This window comes from Pongo pygmaeus, chromosome 11, assembly GCF_028885625.2.
Source record: "Pongo pygmaeus isolate AG05252 chromosome 11, NHGRI_mPonPyg2-v2.0_pri, whole genome shotgun sequence".
NCBI classification, from domain to species: domain Eukaryota; kingdom Metazoa; phylum Chordata; class Mammalia; order Primates; family Hominidae; genus Pongo; species Pongo pygmaeus.
This window is the reverse complement of record NC_072384.2, coordinates 77,753,395-77,774,510: the sequence shown is the minus strand read 5'-3', so window position 1 is coordinate 77,774,510 and position 21,116 is coordinate 77,753,395. Positions and strand designations below refer to the sequence as shown.

Sequence of the window (21,116 nt, the reverse complement as noted above, 5' to 3'; positions counted from 1 at the left end):
GGGGATGCAAAATTAGAACTATATGTTTTACATCATCTTTTGCACATGCACTTTTTAGAAATGAAAAGGAATATGATTGACCTGGATAAATTAATATAATTCTTTGAAGGCTGAAGTAACCCATTTGATACCAGTAGCAGTTTCTGAAGTAGCTATGGCTAGAAACTTAAAATAAGCCTAATTAATGAGATGATTGTCTTTATGAAATTGGATGCTATAATATATCTGTGTTTTTGAGCACCCATACATTAAAGCTTGCATGCTTTAAAGGATATGTTTTTGTTTAACATCATCAGCATTCACTTTAGCCAAAATGATGGAATTCTTTTTTCTCCCCAGCTTTGAAAATCTAATATATATATATTTTTTGGTTTGTGGTTTTAATGTTCCATTGCAGAGCAACATGGGAGATGCTGAAGCAGGCAAGAAGACCTTCATTCCAAAATGTGCTCTGTGCCACACAGTGGAAAAAGGTGAAAAACACAAGACTGGTCCAAATCTCTGGGGCCTCTTTGGCTGAAAAACAGGAAAAGCACCAGGATTTTCTTATACAGAGGCAAACAAAAACAAAGGTAAAAACTAACAGTTGTGGGAGAGAACCAGATACATTGTAGGAAAGAATAAAGCATATGATTTGGCATTATAATGATTTCCTAATTTGCAGCATTAAAAATGGACCACTCTTTACATATTACTGAAATATGGATTTATATCATAAGACCTGCATTTGGATAACTGATCATCCTTTTAATCAGAAGAATTAAGAATCTTGTATGGAACAGGTTTTTGCCTATACAGGGTATTTGATTTTAGTTAATACATTTTTCTTGAAAAAGTATAAGCTAGATTTTTAAAAAATCATATTTTAGTGGTATAATGGTAGTAGTGATGCTATGTGTAGTATTGATTTTAGCAGAGTGGGAGAAATATTATATAGTTTGAAGAGTATATTCAGCATGTTTTTTTGTTTGTGGGAAGAGGGTAAAGTGAGACAGTATCTTAGGATTAAGATCGAAGTGGTTGGAAAAGACTACACTATCTTTGCAAAGCAATTTGTCATTCCTGGATATTATAATCATATGGAGATATATATGTGTGTGTGTATATATATATATATAAAATCTCTGAGAATGGAGATTATAATATGATAATCCTGTTAAATATATATATGGTTATATATATATATATCAGCTTTTTTGAGTTTATATATATATATATCAGCTTTTTTCAAAATAGGGTATAACTCTATTTGAAACTTTTCTTGGGGCCCAGAATATCTTATAGGTTGGCATTTCAAGTCACTACTATTTGGAAAGGATTTTATTTTATTTTTTATTTCTTTTTATTATTTTTATTGAAGTGAAATTTATATAACATAATTAGCCATCTTAAAGTGTACAGTTCCGTAGCATTTAGTGCATTCATAATGCTGTAAAATCACTGCCTTTCCCTATTTTCAAAACTTTTTTATCACTCCAGAACACCTGCATCCATTAAGTAATCACTCTGCATTCCCCCTTAACCCTATTCCCTGGCAACCACTAATCTACATTCTGTCTCTTTGGATTTGCCTATTGGATCATATAAGAGGAATCATATAATATGTGACCCTTTGTGTCTGACTTCTTTCACTTAGCATAATGTTTTCAAGGCCCATCTAAATTGTAGCATGTATCAGTACTTCATTCCTTCCCCCCCATTGGAAATGTTTATTTAACAACAACAACAAAATTACAACAAACAACCCGGAATACAACAGGTGGTACTGAGAAACTAAGTCTAGTAATTTTTTATGGCAATCAACACTTCTTGTGATGCTTTTCATTCCTTTTTATGGGTGAAATTCTAGTTATGGCCTCTAGCTACGTAATTCCAATCTCTGACTTTGTTATTACATGACCCCTGTGCATCTCTGTCTTTACATGACCATTTTCTCATAAGGACACCAATCATATTGGATTAAGGGCTCATCCTACACCAATATGACCTCATCTCAATTAATCATATCTGCAATGACTCTATTTCCAGACAAACTCATATTCTGAGTTACCAGGGGTTAGGACCTCAACATATCTTTATTTGGGGGAGACTCATAATAAAGGACTACTTTTACATATAAAATAAATACATAATTGGCCAAACATGGGGGCACACACATGTAATCCCAACACTTTGGGAGGCTGAGGTGGGAGGATTACTTGAGGCCAGGAGGATTACTTGGTCTGTAAGACCAGCCTGGGCAATGTAGTAAGACCCTGTCTCTACAAAAAATAAATTAGCTGATGGCTGGGCGTGGTGGCTTATGCCTGTAATCCCTGTACTTTGGGGAGCCAAGGCGGGTGGATCACCTGAGGTCAGGAGTTCAAGACCAGCTTGGCCAATATGGTAAAACCCCATCTCTAAAAAAAAAAAAAAAAAAAAACAACTTAGACCAGGTGTGGTGGCTCACGCCTGTAATCCCAGCACTTTGGGAGGCCGAGGTGGGCAGATCACGAGGTCAGGAGTTCAAGACCAGCCTGGCCAACATAGTGAAACCCCGTCTCTACTAAAAATACAAAAAGTAGCCAGGCATGGTGGGGTGCGCTTGCAGTCCCAGCTACTTGGGAGGCTGAGGCAGGAGAATCACTTGAACCCAGGAGGCGGAGGTTGTGATGGGCCGAGATCATGCCACTGCACTCCGGCTGGGGCAACAGAGCAAGACTTTGTCTCAAAAAAAAAAAATTAGACAGATGTGGTGGTATATTCCTCTAGTCCTAGTTACTCAGGAGGCTGATGCAGGAGGATGCCTTGAGCCCAGGAGGTTAAGGCTGCAGTGACCCATGATGTCACAGCTGTACTCTGGCCTGGGTGACAGAGTGAGACCCTGTCTCAAAAAAAAAAAAAAAACAAATTAAGAAATTAAGTAAATAAATTTATAAATACATAGTTGATAAAGTACTTATACTAAAAGTACATTGAATAAAATTTAATATTTGTCAAGTCAGTAGTATTTTATCATCTTTTAAAATATCAGCATATTTATTATTAACACAATATCATTGTATTTGGGATGTGCAAAAATGCTGGTAATAGGTACTGGTAATAATTTGGTCTTTGTCCTGGGTTCCTGGCAAGGAACCTCGAAAACCTTGGAATTTCTAGAGTGACAGGAGTATGTTTGTTATTATAGTTGGCCCCTGGGACCAAGACCTGAGTTTATGTTTATAAGATGAATTGCAGTGAACTCCCAGATAGTTTCAGGATGGGTGCTGACCAAACTGCAAGGACCAATCAGGTGATTTCAGAATTAAGGCTTTGAGCTAGATGAGTAAGTCTGACCTCTGGGAACAGAAAGGGGGTTGGAGGTTGAGTTCAGTCACATGGCCAGTGATTCACACAATCATGCCTGTCTAATGAAGCCCCAATTAAAAACTTTAGACACTTTCAACTGGAACTCTGGTTGAGCTTCCTAGTTGGTGAACACATCCATGTGTTGGGAGAGTGATGAGACCTGATTGCACAGATAAATGACTCAGAAGCTTTTCATTTGGGACCCTCCCAGCTGTCACCCTATGGGTCTCGTCCCCTGACTAGTCCTGATTTGTATCCTTTATAATACAACTATAATTGTAAATATAGTTCTTTCCTGATTTCTGTGAGTCGCTGTAGTAATAAATTATTGAAGTCGACGAGGTTGTGGGAACCCCCAAATTTGTAGCCAGTTAGTTGGAAGTTTGGGTGGCTTGGGGGCCCCTGAGCTTGCAGCTGGTGTCTGAAGCAAAGGTACTATGGAGTCTGCGCTTACTCTGGGCAGGTAGTATTAAACTTGCATTGCAGTTATTGCAATAGGATTCTCAGTTGATAGACTACTGAATAGATCAGTTTTTAACTCATCTTCATTGTTAGCATTTATATAGCTTTTTGATTTTTAAAGTAGTATTTCTCTATAGAGTCATTTTATTATTATTATCCTGTTATAAGCACAATTTTTGAACTTCTAATTTGTAGAGCAGTCTTAAGCCAATGTTGTTCCTCTAACTGCCAGTAGTTTGAGGAATTTATTCCTTAATAGCATTGATTTGAAATAATATTAAAACTTATACCAAATATGCCTTTTATTATATAGATTGTTGCCAACAGTTGAAAGCTGTATAAGGCTTGGTTTTAATATTATTTAAGAATTAGAAATAAAATTTCCCTAAATCGGATTATTTAAGTAATATTTGTGACTAATTTGAGGGTATAATATTATTATTTGTTAGTTCTGCTGATGAAATAAGACCAATAAGTAGCTTACTATGTTAATTGCACTAGGATTTTAAAATAAGTTTACTTAAAACTAAACAAGGATTTAAAAAATATGTTAGCACAGCTTGGCTAAAAACAGACTTCAATAAGTAAGAAGAACCAGGAAGTCAGTAGTTCAGTGTTAATAAAAATTGTGGTGCACTGTCAACCGTATTTTATTTTTTTGTGTATGACCTTTCTGTTGCAAATAATTATACTATTTTTATTTTCAGAAGAATACAGAAATTCTCAATTTTAAAGATTCTTTGTCCCATATGACTTGTGTAGAATATAGTTTTACAAAACTCATGATTATACCAATAATCTTATATTATGTGGTTTTTAAAATCGTAGCAAAATATATATAACATAAAATTTACCATTTTAACCATCTTAACTTACAATTCTGTGTCATTTTAAGCACATTCGCATTGTTTTGCAACCATCACCACCATACATTTCCAGAACATTTTCATTTTCTCAAACTGAAACTCTGTACCCATTGAATAGCCCCTGGCAACTGACATTCTGCTTTTTGTCTGTGAATTTGACTGCCCTAGGTACCTAATACAAGTGGAATCAAATCATACAGTATTGGTCCTTTTGTGAGTGGCTTATTTCACTTAGCATAATGTCTTCAAGATTCATTTATGTTGTAACGTGTTGAAATTTCTATCTTTTTAAAGACTGAATAATATTCTATTATATGTAGATAGCATTTTGTTTATCTATTTATCCATTGATGGAGACTTGGGTTGCTTCCACCTTTTGGCTCTTGTGACTAATGCTGCTATGCACATGGGTGTACAAATATCTGTCGAGTCCATGTTTTCATTCCTTTGGGTATATACCCAGAAGTGGAATTGCTGAATCCCATGATAATTCTGTGTCTACTTTTTTGAGGAACAGCCATATCATTTTCCACAGTGGTTGCACCATTTTATGTTTCCACAATTCCATTGTGAATTACAATACACAAGGATTCTAATTTCTCCAACTTCTCACCAACACTTATTTTCTGTTTTTGTGATAACAGCCATCCTAATGGGTTTGAAGTGCTATCTCATGTGGTTTTGGTTTTCATTTCCCTAATGATTGGTGATGTTGAACCATATATGTTGTGTTTTTCTTTCTTCTTCAATTTTTTTTTTTTTTTTTTTTTTTGAGATGGAGTCTCACTAACTCTGTCACCCAGGCTGGAGTACAGTGTTGTGATCTCGGCTCACTGCAACCTCTGTGTCCCAGGTTCAAGCTATTTTCCTGCCTCAGCCTCTGGAGTAGCTGGGATTACAGGCATGCGCCAACACATGCGGCTAATTTTTTTTTGCTGTTGTTGTATTTTTAGTAGAGACGGGGTTTCACCATGTTGGCCAGGCTGATCTCGAACTCCTGGCCTCAAGTGATCTGCCCACCTCAGCCTCCCAAAGTGCTGGGATTACAGGCGTGAGCCACTGTGCCTGGCCGTACTGTATTTTTAAAAACATCAATAAATGGATAAAATTTTTCTTTTGAGAATAATGTCTTTATAGTGCGTTGAAGCACCACTTGCATTTTTGGGCAATGATAGTTGAAGCGGGTTTTAGAAACAAATTGTTTGAATTAATTCATGATTTTTCCAGGATTCTATGCTAATAAATGGTGGAACTAGGATACAAACCCTGGTTTTCTTGGGCCTTTAAAGAAATCGTATCATGAGATTAGCATATTAGCTAAACTATCTTATTAGGGATTTAAGTCTTTATCTTTTGCTTATTGTCATGTCAAATTTTGTTAGTGGATGTAGTAGGAGCACATTGAATCATAAATGTATTAATAACTTTAAAAATATTTTGAAATACTTACATTATACAAAAATCCAAATAGTTCAAAAGAAATATTTACCATTATGCATGGTAAGGAAATTATGTATGTTCACTTTTCCTGAAATTCTCCTATTCCTGTCCCTCTACCAACTAAATTTATTTGCCAATATTATTCTGTTTGATAATTTTGATAGTCATATTTATACTTTAAAGAATATCCATGTGCCTCTACAATTAGATTGATCTACATTAAGCAACATCTGCTTATCCTCCACTATGAAGGATGAGAAAGCCAAAATATTTATACAACCTCCCATTTTTCATAGTCTCCAACTCTTACCACTTAGGTATGCTGTTATTTCTACTCTGATATGCCATATATCATTTACACCCCATGTAACCATAATTACCATAGTTGTTTTTAATGTTTGTTCTACATTTAAATAGTACCAGTGAGTGTTCCCAGATGTTACCATATTATCTTCATTTATCTTTTGGTTAGTGGATGGTTTTCTATTCATTATAACAATAAGAAAGTATCACCAGAACTATATTGTCCCAGTTTTTGGATGTTTAAAAACAGCTGGGGATCGTTATGACACTTGAATGATAATTTGGTCGTAAAATTATTGGGAGACATTTTAATTGCTCAGGATTTTATATGCTTTATGTTGAATTATTGTTTGGAGAAATATGAAACCAGCCTGATGGCTTTCCATTATGAGTTACTTGGTTTTTTATTTTATTTTTTTCTCCCTATGTTTCAGTAAAAGTCTTACTGAGAGTTAGCCAATTTGCTAGGCTATATCTAGACCTTGACTGATCAATTTCACTATCTCCTGGGACATGCTATATTCTTCCGATTGATAGATTCAGTGCCTTTAGTTTTGAAAGTTTTCTTGAATTATATGTTGTAATAGTTTTACTCTATTTCATTTGTTTTTTAAAAAATCTTACTTCGGCCACCGGTTGTGCAGATCTTGTATCTCTTTGTCTGAGTATCTTCTGTATCTGTCATTTGACCTTAGAGCTGATAGCTGGAATGATCATTTAAAACTATTTTTTCCATTTCATTTTTATCAGTATTTTGAAGTCTGATTGTGCTAGCAGCAGCATTGTCCCTTTTTGCTGTCATTTATATGTTTCTGTTTTATCATTTTCCACTAGCGTCTTTGTAGCTCTATGATATGGTTTGGCTCTGTGTCCCCATCCAAATCTCATCTCGAATTATAATCCCCATAATCCTCACATGTCGAGGGAGGGACCTGGTGGGAGGTGATTGGATCATGGGGGTGGCTTCCCTCATGCTGTTCTTGTTGTAGTCATTGAGTTCTCACGAGATCTGATGGTTTTATGAGTGTTTGGAAGTTCCTCCTTCACACTTCTCTCTCCTGCCACCTTGTGAAGAAGGTACCTTGCTTCCCCTTCATCTTTCTCCATGATTATAAGTTTCCTGAGGCCTCCAAGCCATGTGGAACTGTGAGTCAGTTAAACCTCTTTCCTTTATAAATTACCTAGTCTCGGGTATTTCTTTATAGCAGTGTGAATGGACTAGTATAGTAAATTGGTACCAGGGGTTTGGGGCACTTCTATAAAGACACTTAAAAATGTGTAAGAAATGGCTGAGCATGGTGGCTCACACCTGTAATCCCAGCACTTCGGGAGGCCAAGGCAGGAGATCAAGACCATCCTGGCTAACACGGTGAAATCCCGTCTCTACTAAAAATACAAAAGATTAGTCGGGTGTGGTGGCATGCGCCTGTAGTCCCAGCTACTCAGGAGGCTGAGGCAGGAGAATTGCTTGAACCCTGGAGGCGCAGCTTGCAATGAATTGAGATGGCACCACTGCACTACAGCCTAGGTGACAGAGCAAGACTCTGTCTTAAAAAAAAAAACAAAATGTGCCACTCCAGTTTCAACTATGGCTAACTGGGTAATGGGCAGATGTTGGAACAATTTGGAGGGCTCAGAAGACAGGAAGATATGGGAAAGTTGGGAGCTTCCTAGAAACTTGTTGAATGGTTTTGACCAAAATGCTGACAGTGATGTGGACAATGAAGTTCAGGCTGAGGTGGTCTCAGATGAAAATGAGGAACCTATCAGGAACTGCAGTAAAGGTCACTCTTGCTATGAGTTAGCAAAGAGACTGGCGGCATTTTGCCCCTGCCCTAGAGATCTATGGGACTTCGAACTTGAGAGAGATGATTTAGGGTATCTGGTAGAAGACATTTCTAAGCAGCAAAGCGTTCAAGAGGTGACAGAGCATAAAAGTTTGGAAAATTTGCAGCCCGACCATGTGGCAGAAAAGAAAAACGTGGGCCAGGCGCGGTGGCTCAGGCCTGTAATCCCAGCACTTTGGGAGGCCGAGGCGGGCGGATCATGAGGTCAGGAGATCGAGACCATCCTGGCTAACACGGTGAAACCCTGTCTCTAGTAAAAATACGAAAAAAAAAAAATTAGCTGGGCTTGGTGGTGGGTGCCTGTACTCCCAGCTACTCTGGAGGCTGAGGCAGGAGAATGGCGTGAACCTGGGAGGCGGAGCTTGCAGTGAGCTGAGATCGCGCCTGGGCGACAGAGCAAGACTCCATCTCAAAAAAAAAAAGAAAAGAAAAGAAAAGAAAAACCTGTTTTCTGGGGAGAAATTCAAGCTGGCTGCAGAAATTTCTGTAAGTAACAAGGAGTTAATTGCCAAGACAGTGTTAAGCACCAAGACAATGGGGAAAATGTCTCCAGGGCATGTCAGAAACCTTCAAGGCAACTCCTCCAATTACAGGCCTGAGACCTAGGAGGGAAAAATGGTTTTGTGGGCCAAGCCCAGGGCCGCACTGCTGCTCTGTGCTCTGTGCATCCTTGGGATTTGGTGCCCTGCTTCCCAGCCACTCCAGTTCCAACTATGGCTAAAAGGGGCCAAGGTACAGCTCAGGCCGTTGCTTCAGAGGGTGCAAGCCCCAAGCCTGGAAAGCTTCTATGTGGTATGGGGCCTGCAGGTACACAGAAGTCAAGAATTGAGGTTTGGGAACCTCTGCCTAGATTTCACAGGATGTATAGAAACACCTGGATGTCCAGACAGAAGTCTGCTATAGAGGCAGAGTCTTCATGGAGAACCTCTGCTAGGGCAGTGTGAAAGGGAAATGTGGGGTTGGAGCCCCATCACAGAGTCCCCACTGGGGCATTGCCTAATGGAGATATGAGAAGGGGGCCACCATTCTCCAGATCCCAGAATGGTAGATCCACCAACAGCTTGCATGTGTGCCTGTTTTGCCACAGACACTCAATGCCAGCCTGTGAAAGCAGCCAGGAGCAGGGCTTTACCCTGCAAAGCCACAGGGGTGGAGCTGCCCAAGACCATGGGAACCCACCTCTTGCATCAGCGTGACCCAGATGTGAGACATGAAGTCAAAGGAGATCATTTTGGAGCTTTAAGATTTGACTGCCCTGCTGGATTTCGGACTTGCATGGGGCCTGTAGCCCCTTTGTTTTGGCCAATTTCTCCCATTTGGAAAGGGTGTATGCACCCATTGCTTGTATCCCCGTTATATCTAGGAAGTAAATAACTTGCTTTAGATTTTACAGGCTCATAGGAGGAAGGGACTCACCTTATCTCAGGTGAGACTTTTGACTATGGACTTTTGAGTTAATGCTGAAATGAGTTGAGACTTTGGGGGACTGTTGAGAAGGCATGGTTGGTTTTGCAATGTAAAAATGATGTTAGATTTGGAAGGGGTCAGGGGTGGAATGATATGGTTTGGCTCTGTGTCCCCACCCAAATCTCATCTCGAATTGCAATCCCCATAATCTCCACGTGTGGAGGGAGGGACCTGGTGGGAGGTGATTGGATCATGGGGGCAGTTTCCCCCATGCTGTTCTCATGATAGTGAGTTCTCACAATATCTGATGGTTTTATAAGTGTTTGGAAATTCCTCCTTTTCATGCTTCTCTCTCCTGCTGCCTTGTGAAGAAGGTGCTTGCTTCCTCTTCACCTTCCACCATCATGGTAAGTTTCTTGAGGCCTTCTCAGCTATGTGGAATTGTGAGACAATTAGACCTCTTTCCTTTATAAATTATCCAGTCTTGGGTATTTCTTTACAGCAGTGTGAAAATAGACTAGAACACTCTACTTTGAGCCCTTAATTCATAAAGGCCTTTTTTGAATCCATGGAAATATGGCTATGATTTTCATCTGCCTATTTATTAATACATAATTTCTGATGTGTATTTTTCATTTAACATTTCGTTTTTGTTTTTCGAGACAGGCTCTCACTCTGTTGCCAGGCTGGAGCACAGTTGTGCAATCTCAGCTCATTGCAGCCTTGACATCCTGGACTCGATCATCCTGCCTCAGCCTGCTGAGTAGCTGGGACCCCAGACGTGCACCACCATGCCCGGCCATTTCTTTTTTCTATTTTTTGTAGAGATGGGGTTTCACCACGTCACCAAGGCTGGTCTTGAACTCCTGAGCTCAAGTGATCCACCTGTCTCAGCCTCCCTAAGTGCTGGGATTGCAGGTTGCAGGTGTGAGCCACCATGCCTGGCCTAACTTTTGCTTTTCATATTCCTTTCTGCTGTGTGTATATATGTGGGGGGTGTGTGTGTGTGTGTGTGTGTGTGTGTGTGTGTGTGTATGTGTGTGTACTGTGTGTATTGTGTGTATTGTGTGTATTTTCAGTACTTTCTTGTGCTGGTTATTTTTGATTATTACCCATCTTCTGATGAAGATAATCTTTTTGGACTAGTTATTTGCAGAAGGAAAATAAGGATGATGGTTTGAGTTTTCCAGTTAGTTTTGATGTCTTCCTTACCCATAGTTATATTGGAGATAACATATGCCTGAGCAGGTATGGGTTTATGTTTTGGTGGGGCTGTTATTTGGCTCTTTACTTCAGCTGGCAAAGACTGGCAGGCCTGGGGTTATGTTACCTTTGCAGTTTCTCTTGTACCTTATAATATAAGTTAGAGTGCTTCTTTCAAAGAGGACATATTTATGTTTTCTTCATTCATCCTGGCTCCCCTGGTCCTCCATGGTGTCAAACTGAATTTAAGAAGACTTTTATGGCCAGCAGATATATCCTATTCTTTTTGAGCTAAACAAAGGCTTATGCCTTTGCCTTTCAGAGTGTGTCACATACTTTGGAGAGATGCTTAGTGAAAGGTGTCATTACACTCTGGTCTAGGTTTCATGACCTTGGTAGGCTTCTAATTATAACAATTATAACAGGTGCTTCCTCAAAGGTTTTATCAAAAGTGAAGGTAGCATTTCTGTTTCTCTTTCTCCATGTTCTTTTTGACTGGTTTTAGAAAGAAAAGAAAGGAACCTTTCTCTATTGTCTTAAAACTGGATTTTTGAAATCATGGATTTTGATGGAGATCTGAATAGAGGCAGCTTGGTATGATAGGTAGAAAAAACATGGAAATATGAGTTAGTAGTCATAAATTCTTGACTCTAGGTAGCTTTGTAATCTTAGGACAAGCTTTGGACCATCATTTACTAATCTGCAAAATTAGAGATTGGATTACATGATCTCTAAGACCTTTTCTAGAAGGAACTCACTGTGATTCTTGGAGGATGAGAAACTGCTTAAGCATAATATGTCTTTGGTGGTAGTTCATTGGTTTACCATAGAAGACCCTAAACAGTATGTGACTGTTTCTACAGTATGGATTTCTACAGAGAAGCCAAGGAGTGGAGACAAATTTTGGAAATTTCTTATAGGTCAGGATCTATAAGTCTCAGTTAAAATAGCCTCCCTACTGAGTCCAAGATTAATCTTTTGTTCACATATGTAGGTCAGATCAGAAAGTGAGCCCTACAAATGTAACTACACAAACTTGAAACTTACCTTCACCTTTGTGGGTATTGTATGGGGAAAAGAGACTCTGATGGAATATTTGGAGAACCCAAAGAAATATATCCCTCGGACTGTATGTGGTGGCTCACGCCTGTAATCCCATCACCCTGGAGGCCGAGGAGGGCGGATCACCTGAGGTTAGGAGTTCAAGACCAGCCTGGCTAACATGGTGGAACCCCATCTCTACTAAAAATACAAAAAATTGCTAGGTGTGTTGGTGTGCGCCTGTAATCCCAGCTACTTGGGAGGCTGAGGCAGGAGAATGGCTTGAACCTGGGAGGCGGCGGTTGCAGTGAGGAGAGATTGCACCATTGCACTCCAGCTTGGGCAACAAGAGCAAAACTCCGTCTCAAAAAAAAAAAAAAGAAAGAAATATATCCCTGGAACTAAAATGATCTTTTCTAGTCTTAAAAAGAAGAGTGAGAGAGAAGATCTTATTCAATATTTGAAATGGGCAACATCTTCACTTCGGAAATGTAAGCCAAAATTTCTGATTTCAAAAATTGCACGTTTAGAGAAGTCATATTTGATCTTTTTTGATCAGCCTGTAGTAAGTTTAACATTTTAAAATAAAGGTTGATATTTTTTATTGTGTGTGATCTACTGATCAGGAGCCCTTCAGATTCTGAACTCGCTTTTGTTGGCATGCTAAGGAAGGGGATAGGTCAAGATGGAGGAGGAGAAGGAAGGAAACTAAAATCTGTTGTTGTTCAGTAGTCTTTACATGCACAAAATAGTTTGTAAGTCTAACAACTACTATTGATGATGGCTTCCACATACTTATTTCTCTGTAATTGGAATGTAAATATAGAAGACCTTAGCTTTAATTTTCATTAAGTTGTGCTTGGTTATGTGTTTGCTTTTTATTATAAACAATACTTAAAGCAACTTTTTAAAAAGTAGGGAAAATAAGGTCACATAGTTGATCTTACCTTAGGAATGTTTTTGGGAAAAAAGAGCAAATTGTTGACCTTGGGTGACTTAAAATAAAAGAGAGAAGGAGAAAAGCGTGTCCAATGTTTTAAATATTTGTATCATATAATATGTAATCTTCCCACATTAAGATACTTTGCTAATCCTGAGTAATATGAAGGTAAATTTGCAGGGAAGGATAGCAGGGACACTGAAAGAGAGGGAGAAAAAAACCCTAAAACCTTCATCATAAATGTGGAAAAAGCCCCCACCCCACCCCCTTACAGCAAATATAAGAGATGCATGGTGGGGCAGGTCTACAGCAGGGCCTGGGTGGAAGGGAACAGTGGCTTTGTGTAGTGTGAGGCAGCCCCTGCAGCAGCTGTGCAGTCCTGCAAGTGTTCTATCACCCAAATGATATGGCCCAATGCAAGAAGGAGAAGCTGAGTCTGTACCAAAGGGATGGGTAGTGGACTAGGTCAGGAATCATTATGGGTGAGGATAAGACATCTGTTACCTCATTTACACTTCACAACGGTGGCCCTGTGATGTGGGTTTTACCTTCTGTGTTGACACCTAGAGAGATCTGGCACCAGAACCAAAACTTGGATCTTCTGCTCCAATTCCTTGTGGCTTTTCACCATTATCTTGGGGATGATATATTAGCTAGTTAAGATATTAGTGGGCTAGGTGCAGTGGCTCACACCTGTAATCCCAGCACTTTAGGAGGCCGAGGTGCACAGATCACTTGAGCCCAGGAATTGGACATCAGCCTGGTCAACATGGTGAAACCCTATCTCTACAAAAAATACAAAAATTAGCTGTCCATGGTGGTATGTGCCTGTAGTCCCAGCAACTCGGGAGGCTGTGGCAGGAGAACTGCTTGAGCTTGGGAGGTCAAGGCTGCAGTGATCTGTGATTATGCCACTGCACTCAGCTTGAGCAACAGAGTGAGATCCTATCTCAAAATAAAATAAAAAAGATATTAGCATATGCCTCCTGTGAAGATGTCCTAAAAGAGTTCTCAGAGTGAGGGGAACATATTGACAAACAATGATTTCCAGATAGTTCCATTAAATCTGCTAAGTGCCCAGGCTTACTCTTAATGCATCTGGTAAGTCGGGGAGAATGCACTCCTCATGGAGCCCAGTGCCAGTATTGTGTAGGAAAGAGCGCCTGTGGGGGCCCAGGGAAGGCTTCAGAAAAAGCTGAGCTTGTTATTCTCTCCCTGAAGGAATTATCTGATAAGGGCAGAGACATCTGTAGGGACTCTAAGAGTGTACTAAGGATGTTGCCAGTTTCAGAGCTCAGTTAGGTTTGCAAATAGGTAGAATTAGGTGATGTACCTCCTATCCTAATTGGCATGAGGCCAGAGAGCTCTCTGAGAAAGAACTTGAACTCCATCCACATTTATAATTACAGTTTGGATTTATACAACCCTGACAGATGAACTTGGTGGCACTGATAAAAGCTATATTGCAGGGGGAGGTAAAAGGCCCTCAGGTTTGGAGCTTGAATACTTTTGACTTACGGGAAGTAGAAAGAAGATAGTATGAGGAGAGTTGAGATGAAAAAAGGCAGGTGGGTAGAAATGGAGAAATTTTAAGTAGATTTCCATTTAAAAAATTGTAGTTAAAAATAATATGTTGAATGTTGCTTTATGTTTACCTTAGAGCAAAATAAGTATCTCTTTGCCGATAGCAATGTTTCCTGTAAAGAAATAAAAGTTGAAAGAAAGTTTGCAAATGAATGCAATAAGTAAAATACTTTATTGTGATAGGTGTTATTATTGAATATATATTATTTCTGAGAGGCTTAAATCCATTTTAGGATGAATTTACATAAAGGGACTTTTGGGTATGGTGGGGATTTTATACTGTGCCAATTTAGCTAAGCTGGAACTGCATTTTCCAAATTATTCTCTATATAGTCCTCATTTAGGGCTGGTCACAAGAGAAATTTGTCTGAGATTGAAAAGGGGTCAGGCAGAAACTTTTACATTTGGAAGGTCAGTTCAGGGCCCCAGTTACAAATTATACTTGTAACTAATCTATTGGCTCACCTTTGTGTGGTGGGACAACAGCTCTTCCAACTCCTGCCACGTACTCTTTTATAGCTTTTCTAAGTCTTGGGCCAGGACTGTGTGGAGCTTCGAGAGGAAAGGGCCTCGGTTTTTCAGGCCATTCATATCATCCAGCTTTGAAATCGGGAGAAACAGACAACACAGGTACCAGTTTACCCTCACAGGCTTGTCATTGCTTTCTCTGTTTGGCTTGCAACTTTCTTTCCAAGTACTTGCTCTGCTGATCTACAACAACCTTAGGCCCATCACCAGATGCAGAACCATTAACAAAGATCCTTTGACCAGACTTGAGTCAGGCTCCTCTAAACTGTCTTCTCTACTAGGCCCTGACCTTGGTCTCTGTCTTTGATCCACTTAGTGCAGTTTTAGCAAGAATTGTGCTAAAGTAGTTTAGCAAAAATCTCCCACCCTTGGTATCTGATAAAATTCCTCACACCTCAGCTTTGATATCTAATCCCCTGGCCTGCCTTCAGCAAGTATCCTGTTAAGTTGATTTGGCCAGAATCACCTCTTACACCTGGCATTTCCTCTTAGTGCTTTTCCGTCCACTGAGCTTCCACCCTGCTCCTTAGCTGTAAGCTCCACTTGACCTGTATTTATAGTTGAGCTCAATCTTTCTCCCTACTGCAAAACTCTCATCGCAGTAGTCTCTTCTTCAGTAACATCTTTCTTCCTGTCTTTAACAAGTGTCGGAATAATTTTTTTCTCTAACTCCAACAACCTCCCATAGTCGTCTTCACTAGTTCTGCTCTGTGGTCTTACTGACTTTCCTCTGATCATTTAACTGTCCCTTTCTCGACCTTTATCTCCTCAACTTCTCCCCAAATTGTGGAAGGCCCAATTCCTATAATAAATTCCTTATTCACATCAATCATGGTGGTACTGCTTATCTGCTGAAACCCTAACTGATACGGGCATCATATCTGTGCAACGCCTACTTTGTGAAAGATGAGAACCTCTAAGGAAATTACTCTTTGAGTGCACTTCCGTCTAAATTAGGTGTACCCTGACAGAGCAGAGGAAATAATAATTAACTTTTACAACTCTTTACGGTTATCAAGTTGTTAAAGTCTGAAAATGTCTCCTACACTTGAATTAAATATCCAGTAGGAAAAGGATTCATGTTAATCAGAGAACAGATTTCTATCGTGATGAAATCTGAAAAAGTAAGTATTTTTGTTTTGTAGTACCGTTAACAGGAACCAGGAGACTTTAGTGACCAGGAAATGTTATGGTGATAACTTACCAACAAAAATATATTTAAAAATATTTAGACCATTGGATGATTATATAGGAACACTGATCACTTTTAGCATAGGCAATTCTAGTTCATGTCTTCATAAGGATCTAAAAGGACAAAGTGTTGTTTCATTTAATTAAAGTGAAAATGTGAGATTAGTTAACTTGGCAATTATTTGTGTGTTACAGAAGGTACAGAGAGAACTCTTCAGAAAGCAGTGGAACATTGTCAGATCCTGCATTCTTAAAATTTTTTTAGACTAGTGAGTGAAGTACTTCCCAGATGTATACCTCTAGTCAGTAGGTCTTGTGGGAAACAACGTACCATTTGTTTTTCAAGAATAATAATTTTTTGAATTGAACCCTTGTGTCCTACAATATATTGTGTATAATACAGAATAATTTTGAGCATTTATGTTTTGCTTATTCTTCCTCCTCATCACATTCTTCTAAAATATTAACATAGATTAGAATTTAGAATCAAATTTTCTTCTTTGCATTTTTCACTCTGTGATCATTATGATTAACTTGAGTTTGAAATCACAATTTCATGCATTTCCTCAGCTTGAATTTCTCATTCCCCACAAAGTGGGGCTTCATGTAAACACATAATACTATGAGAGTAAGGCAAGTCAGAGTGGGGCACCATCATGTGAGTCATGGGTTGCATGAAAGACAGAGGTGGGGGGCTTCAGTGAAGAAAAGGACAGTATTTCCTCATTTATAAAACATGAGGGGTTGGGCCAGATCTCTCATTTTCGAATATATTTTATTGCAGAACCACTTGTTTAAATGCAGCCCTCCTCCAAATGGGGAAAAAAAAAAACAAAACAGTGTTTAAAACAGAACCACTCTGATTGAGAAGTGGGACACCTTCCCTACTCCTCCATATCCTTCCTCCCTACTCCTAAGTATAAAACTACTTTCAAATAAAGTGTACAAAGGTTAGAAAATGTTTGAAAACTTACAGTTCCCACACTCTCATTTTATTTTATTTTTGTTTTTTAAAATTTGTATAAATTTTGTTACATGCATAGATTACATAGTGGTGAAGTCAGGGCTTTAGGGTATCCATCACCCAAATAATGTACACTGTACCCATTAAGTAATCTCTCATCATCCACCTTCTTTTCTCCTCCTCCCTTCCAAGTCTCCTTTGTCTATCATTTCACAGTCTATGCCCATGTGAATGCATTATTTAGCTCCTACTTTTAAGTGACAGCATGAGGTATTTGTCTTTCTGTGTCTTACTTGTTTCATTAAAGTTAATTGCCTCCAGTTTTATCCATGTTGCTGCACAAGATATGATTTTTTTTTTATGGCTGAATAATATTCAGTTGTGTATATATATGACATTTCACCCAGGCTGGAGTGTAATGGTGCAATCTTGGCTCACTGCAACCTCCGCCTCCCAGGTTCAAGCAATCCTCCTGCCTCAGCCTCCCGGGTAGCTGGGATTACAGAAACCTGCTACCACACCCGGCTAATTTTTGTATTTTTAGTAGAGACGGGGTTTCACCATGTTGGTCAGGCTGGTCTCTTTGGCCAAGCTGGTCTCAAACTCCTGATCTTGTGATCTGCCCACCTCAGCCTCCCAAAGTGCTGGGATTACAGGTGTGAGCCACAGTGCCCGGCTGACATTTTCTTTATCCAGTCATCCATTGGTGGAGGTTGACCATATCTTTGTTACTGTGAATAGTGCTGTGATAAACATACAGATGCAGGTTTCTTCTTGTTACAATTATTTCTTTTCCTTTGGGTAGATACCCAGTAGTGGGATTGCTCATTTTAAAGTTGAGAAAACTGAGGCCCAGAAACTTCTCCAAAGTCAAACAGTTAGTGTTAGTCCTCAAAACTGGGACTAGAACACGGGTCCTGGTTTCCCAAAATCTGATGTTCCTACTTTTATGTGGGGTTCTGGCCAGATTCATACACTTTTAATGACTATTGTCTATCCAACCACTTCCTCACATTTAACTTTTTGTCCTTCTATAAAAACTGCAACAATCATATAAAATAAAAATTTTTAAATGGAATCTTTCTGTTTTAATCTTACCAAGAGATTTATTTTTGGTTTGTTTTCCTTTTTTGGTAAGTATTTGGAATAGTATTATGTGAAAATCATGGCTCTATAAATTGCTGTTTGATCATAAAAATAGGGTGGTCATTTCAAACCACGTATGCCCATCTCTACCATAAATAAGAATGTGGTCTGTTACAGTGGATTACCATTCATTAGTTTATTCAATAAATATTTATTTATTGTGCATTATGATATCTGGTCTCTAATGATGGCCCCTGATAAACCATGCTTCCAGCTATTCATGCCTTTGTGTAGAACTCTCTCATGCTGAATCCGGGTTGACTTTGATTACTTTAACCAATAGGATGTGATAGAAGTGATCTTATACTAGTTCAGATCCTAAGCATTAGGAAGACCTGGAAGCTTACACTTTTGCATTTTGTGGAAGACCTACACCACCATGTAAGAAGGTTGGCAGTCCTGCTGGAGAGAGCGTGTGGAGAAACCTTATGTAGAGAGAGAGGCCTGAGACTATTGGAAGAGGGGAAAGGGGAAAGATTGATTCAGCCAGGAGATGGGGAGAGAGAATTTGAGTGATTCAGTGGTTCCGGAGTCCCAGCTGAGCCCAGACAGAGTGATCCATCCAGTCCAGTCAAGTCTCCAGGTGACTTCAGCCCAAAGATTGTTTTTATTAAGTTACAGTCTTTTAAAAACCTAGGATAGTGGTACTTTTCGTAGCACAACTGTCTCCGAAAATCTGTTTGATTTTTGTTCTTTTTGTCAATCGTCCTTTGTGCTTGTCAGGCTTTCATGGAGTCACGTTTTTTACTGAGCCATTTATTTGCCCCGGTACTGAGTTTTAATTGGCTTTTGTTGCAAGACTATTTTAAATTTCATCTGTAATTGAGATGAGAAATAGTTGCAGCTTTCAGACTGGCAACTTCTAGGATCTCTGGATTCTCTATTTTCCCTTGAATCCCTGCTTATAAATAGGCCAGTTCTTTTTCTGAGTTCCCTTCTTGTACAATCTTGTTAAACACAGCTAGTAATGACCAAATACTCTAGTAACATTTTGTTCTTCAGTTTCTTCACCTGGAGCTGTATATGCTTTAGGTTTATTTTATTTTTTTATTTCAACTTTTGTTTTAGGTACATAGGGTACATGTGCAGATTTGTTACATGGGAATATTGTTTGATGCTCAGGTTTGGAGTATGGATGCCATCACCCAAGTAGTGAGCATAGTATCTGATAGGTAGTGTTTAAAACACCCCTCTCCACAGTGTCTTTTGTTCCCATATTTATGTATATGTTCGTTAGATTTCTTACCTGTTTAAGGTGTTGTAGGTGACAGTTTCACCAAATATTTTATCCCTGTATAACATGGGTTACCATTTTTCCAGCTCCCGATAATAGTTTCCATGCCACTCTCTGTCAGGTATTGAATATAGGGCCATATATTTTGGTAATAGCAGCACCTCACATCTAGGTACCAATTTCTGTATGTCAACTTGCTATAGTAACAAAATCTCAGGGACCTGCAACAACAAAACATTTATTAATATTTCTCATTCACATGGCATATAGGCTGTGGTTGGATGTGGTTTTGCTCCAAGTATCTTCTCATTCTAGAACCCAGGTTAAAGAAGTACCTATATGGACATTCCCACTCGTGTGGCAGAAGGAAAGTCTAGGAGCCATGGAAGAAGCTCCTGATGTTTCAGGAAGCTTCTGCTTAGATGTGGCATACATAATGGGTGCTCACATTCCACTGATCAAAACTTATGTTAAGTGGGCAAGGCCAATGTCAATTAAATGAGAAGGTATACGTTCCCTGAAGGAGGAATGCAAGTCACATGACAATAGTTTGTCATTCTTTTAGAGGGAAGAGGGTAGTAAATAATTGCAAAAAAGAAAAAAGCTATCTACCATAAACATGTATATGCATTTTTTTTTGCTTGTATTTTCGCTTCATACAATCTTTCTGTTGAACCCAGTTTCATTGCTCTTTGACTTACCTGTTAACCCGACCAGTCATGCCCTATGCGTCAACTTCGCTTTATTCTTTTTTCTAGTTTGTATAGTTGCTTGCAGCCTGCCTGCTCCCATGTCAGACTTGTTCGTGTCTGCATTCTGGCTTGCGAAACCATCAGCATTTCTTACTCTCTGACTACTTCTCCAGTAGTGATATGTGAGCAACAAACCAAGCCTTTGTAAAATCCAAGTTTAGATTGACTACAGGCTAGTGATCAAATTATTGTGCAATTTTACCTGAAGCATGAAGAAATTAGATAACTGAGATTATTTGATAGCTAGGACTAGAAGATTCTATTCCCCAGTTATATCCAAGAACCTCACTGAGCTGCTCAAGGAGGTAATTTGTCATTGAGGTTAAATTCTGATTTAGAAAAGAAAGTTATTTCTCTTGCAATTCTGCTTAGAATAAACATGGTCTTTTTACCTTGGAGTGTTAATTTTACTTGAAGATAAAAGTCTTTTTGGATTTTTATACTTTTGAGGTTTTACCTATTCTGACATGGAGGGATAGCTATAATACACTATTGAGTAAAGAAAGCAAATTTCTGATGGATCTTATAGAATGGCTCGCTTTTCTATATTGTTTTTTTCTATACATACAAGAATATGTATGTTTGTGTATATATGAAGGTATCTATATAGCTATTGGCTATTGATACATACCACACTGATAAGTATGTGTTTCTTGGGAATGGAGATGGAAGACTTATTTTTTCTTTATATAATCTTATGTTTAAATTTTTACAAGCATATATTATCCTTTTCATAAAAGAAGAAAAACTAAAAGTATAGCTCAAAGTCACTAAAAAATTTTGTCAGGTGCAAAAGCAAAATCCGTGAAACTGTTTTCTGTCACTAAATTTCATATTATTTTATGAAAATCCAGAAAAAGGAACATTTTCCTGCATAG

At 38.8% G+C, this 21,116-nt stretch overlaps 1 protein-coding gene across 1 annotated transcript; it reads left to right on the top strand.

Annotated features, from left to right (window-relative positions):
• The first annotated feature begins 403 nt into the window (after positions 1 to 403).
• Positions 404 to 20,339, top strand: LOC129031577 (cytochrome c 2-like). Its single transcript, XM_054478125.1, is given in 4 exon segments — positions 404 to 570; positions 11,918 to 11,987; positions 12,285 to 12,390; positions 20,245 to 20,339. Coding segments are annotated over 4 exon segments (438 nt in total).
• The last annotated feature ends 777 nt before the right edge of the window (positions 20,340 to 21,116 follow it).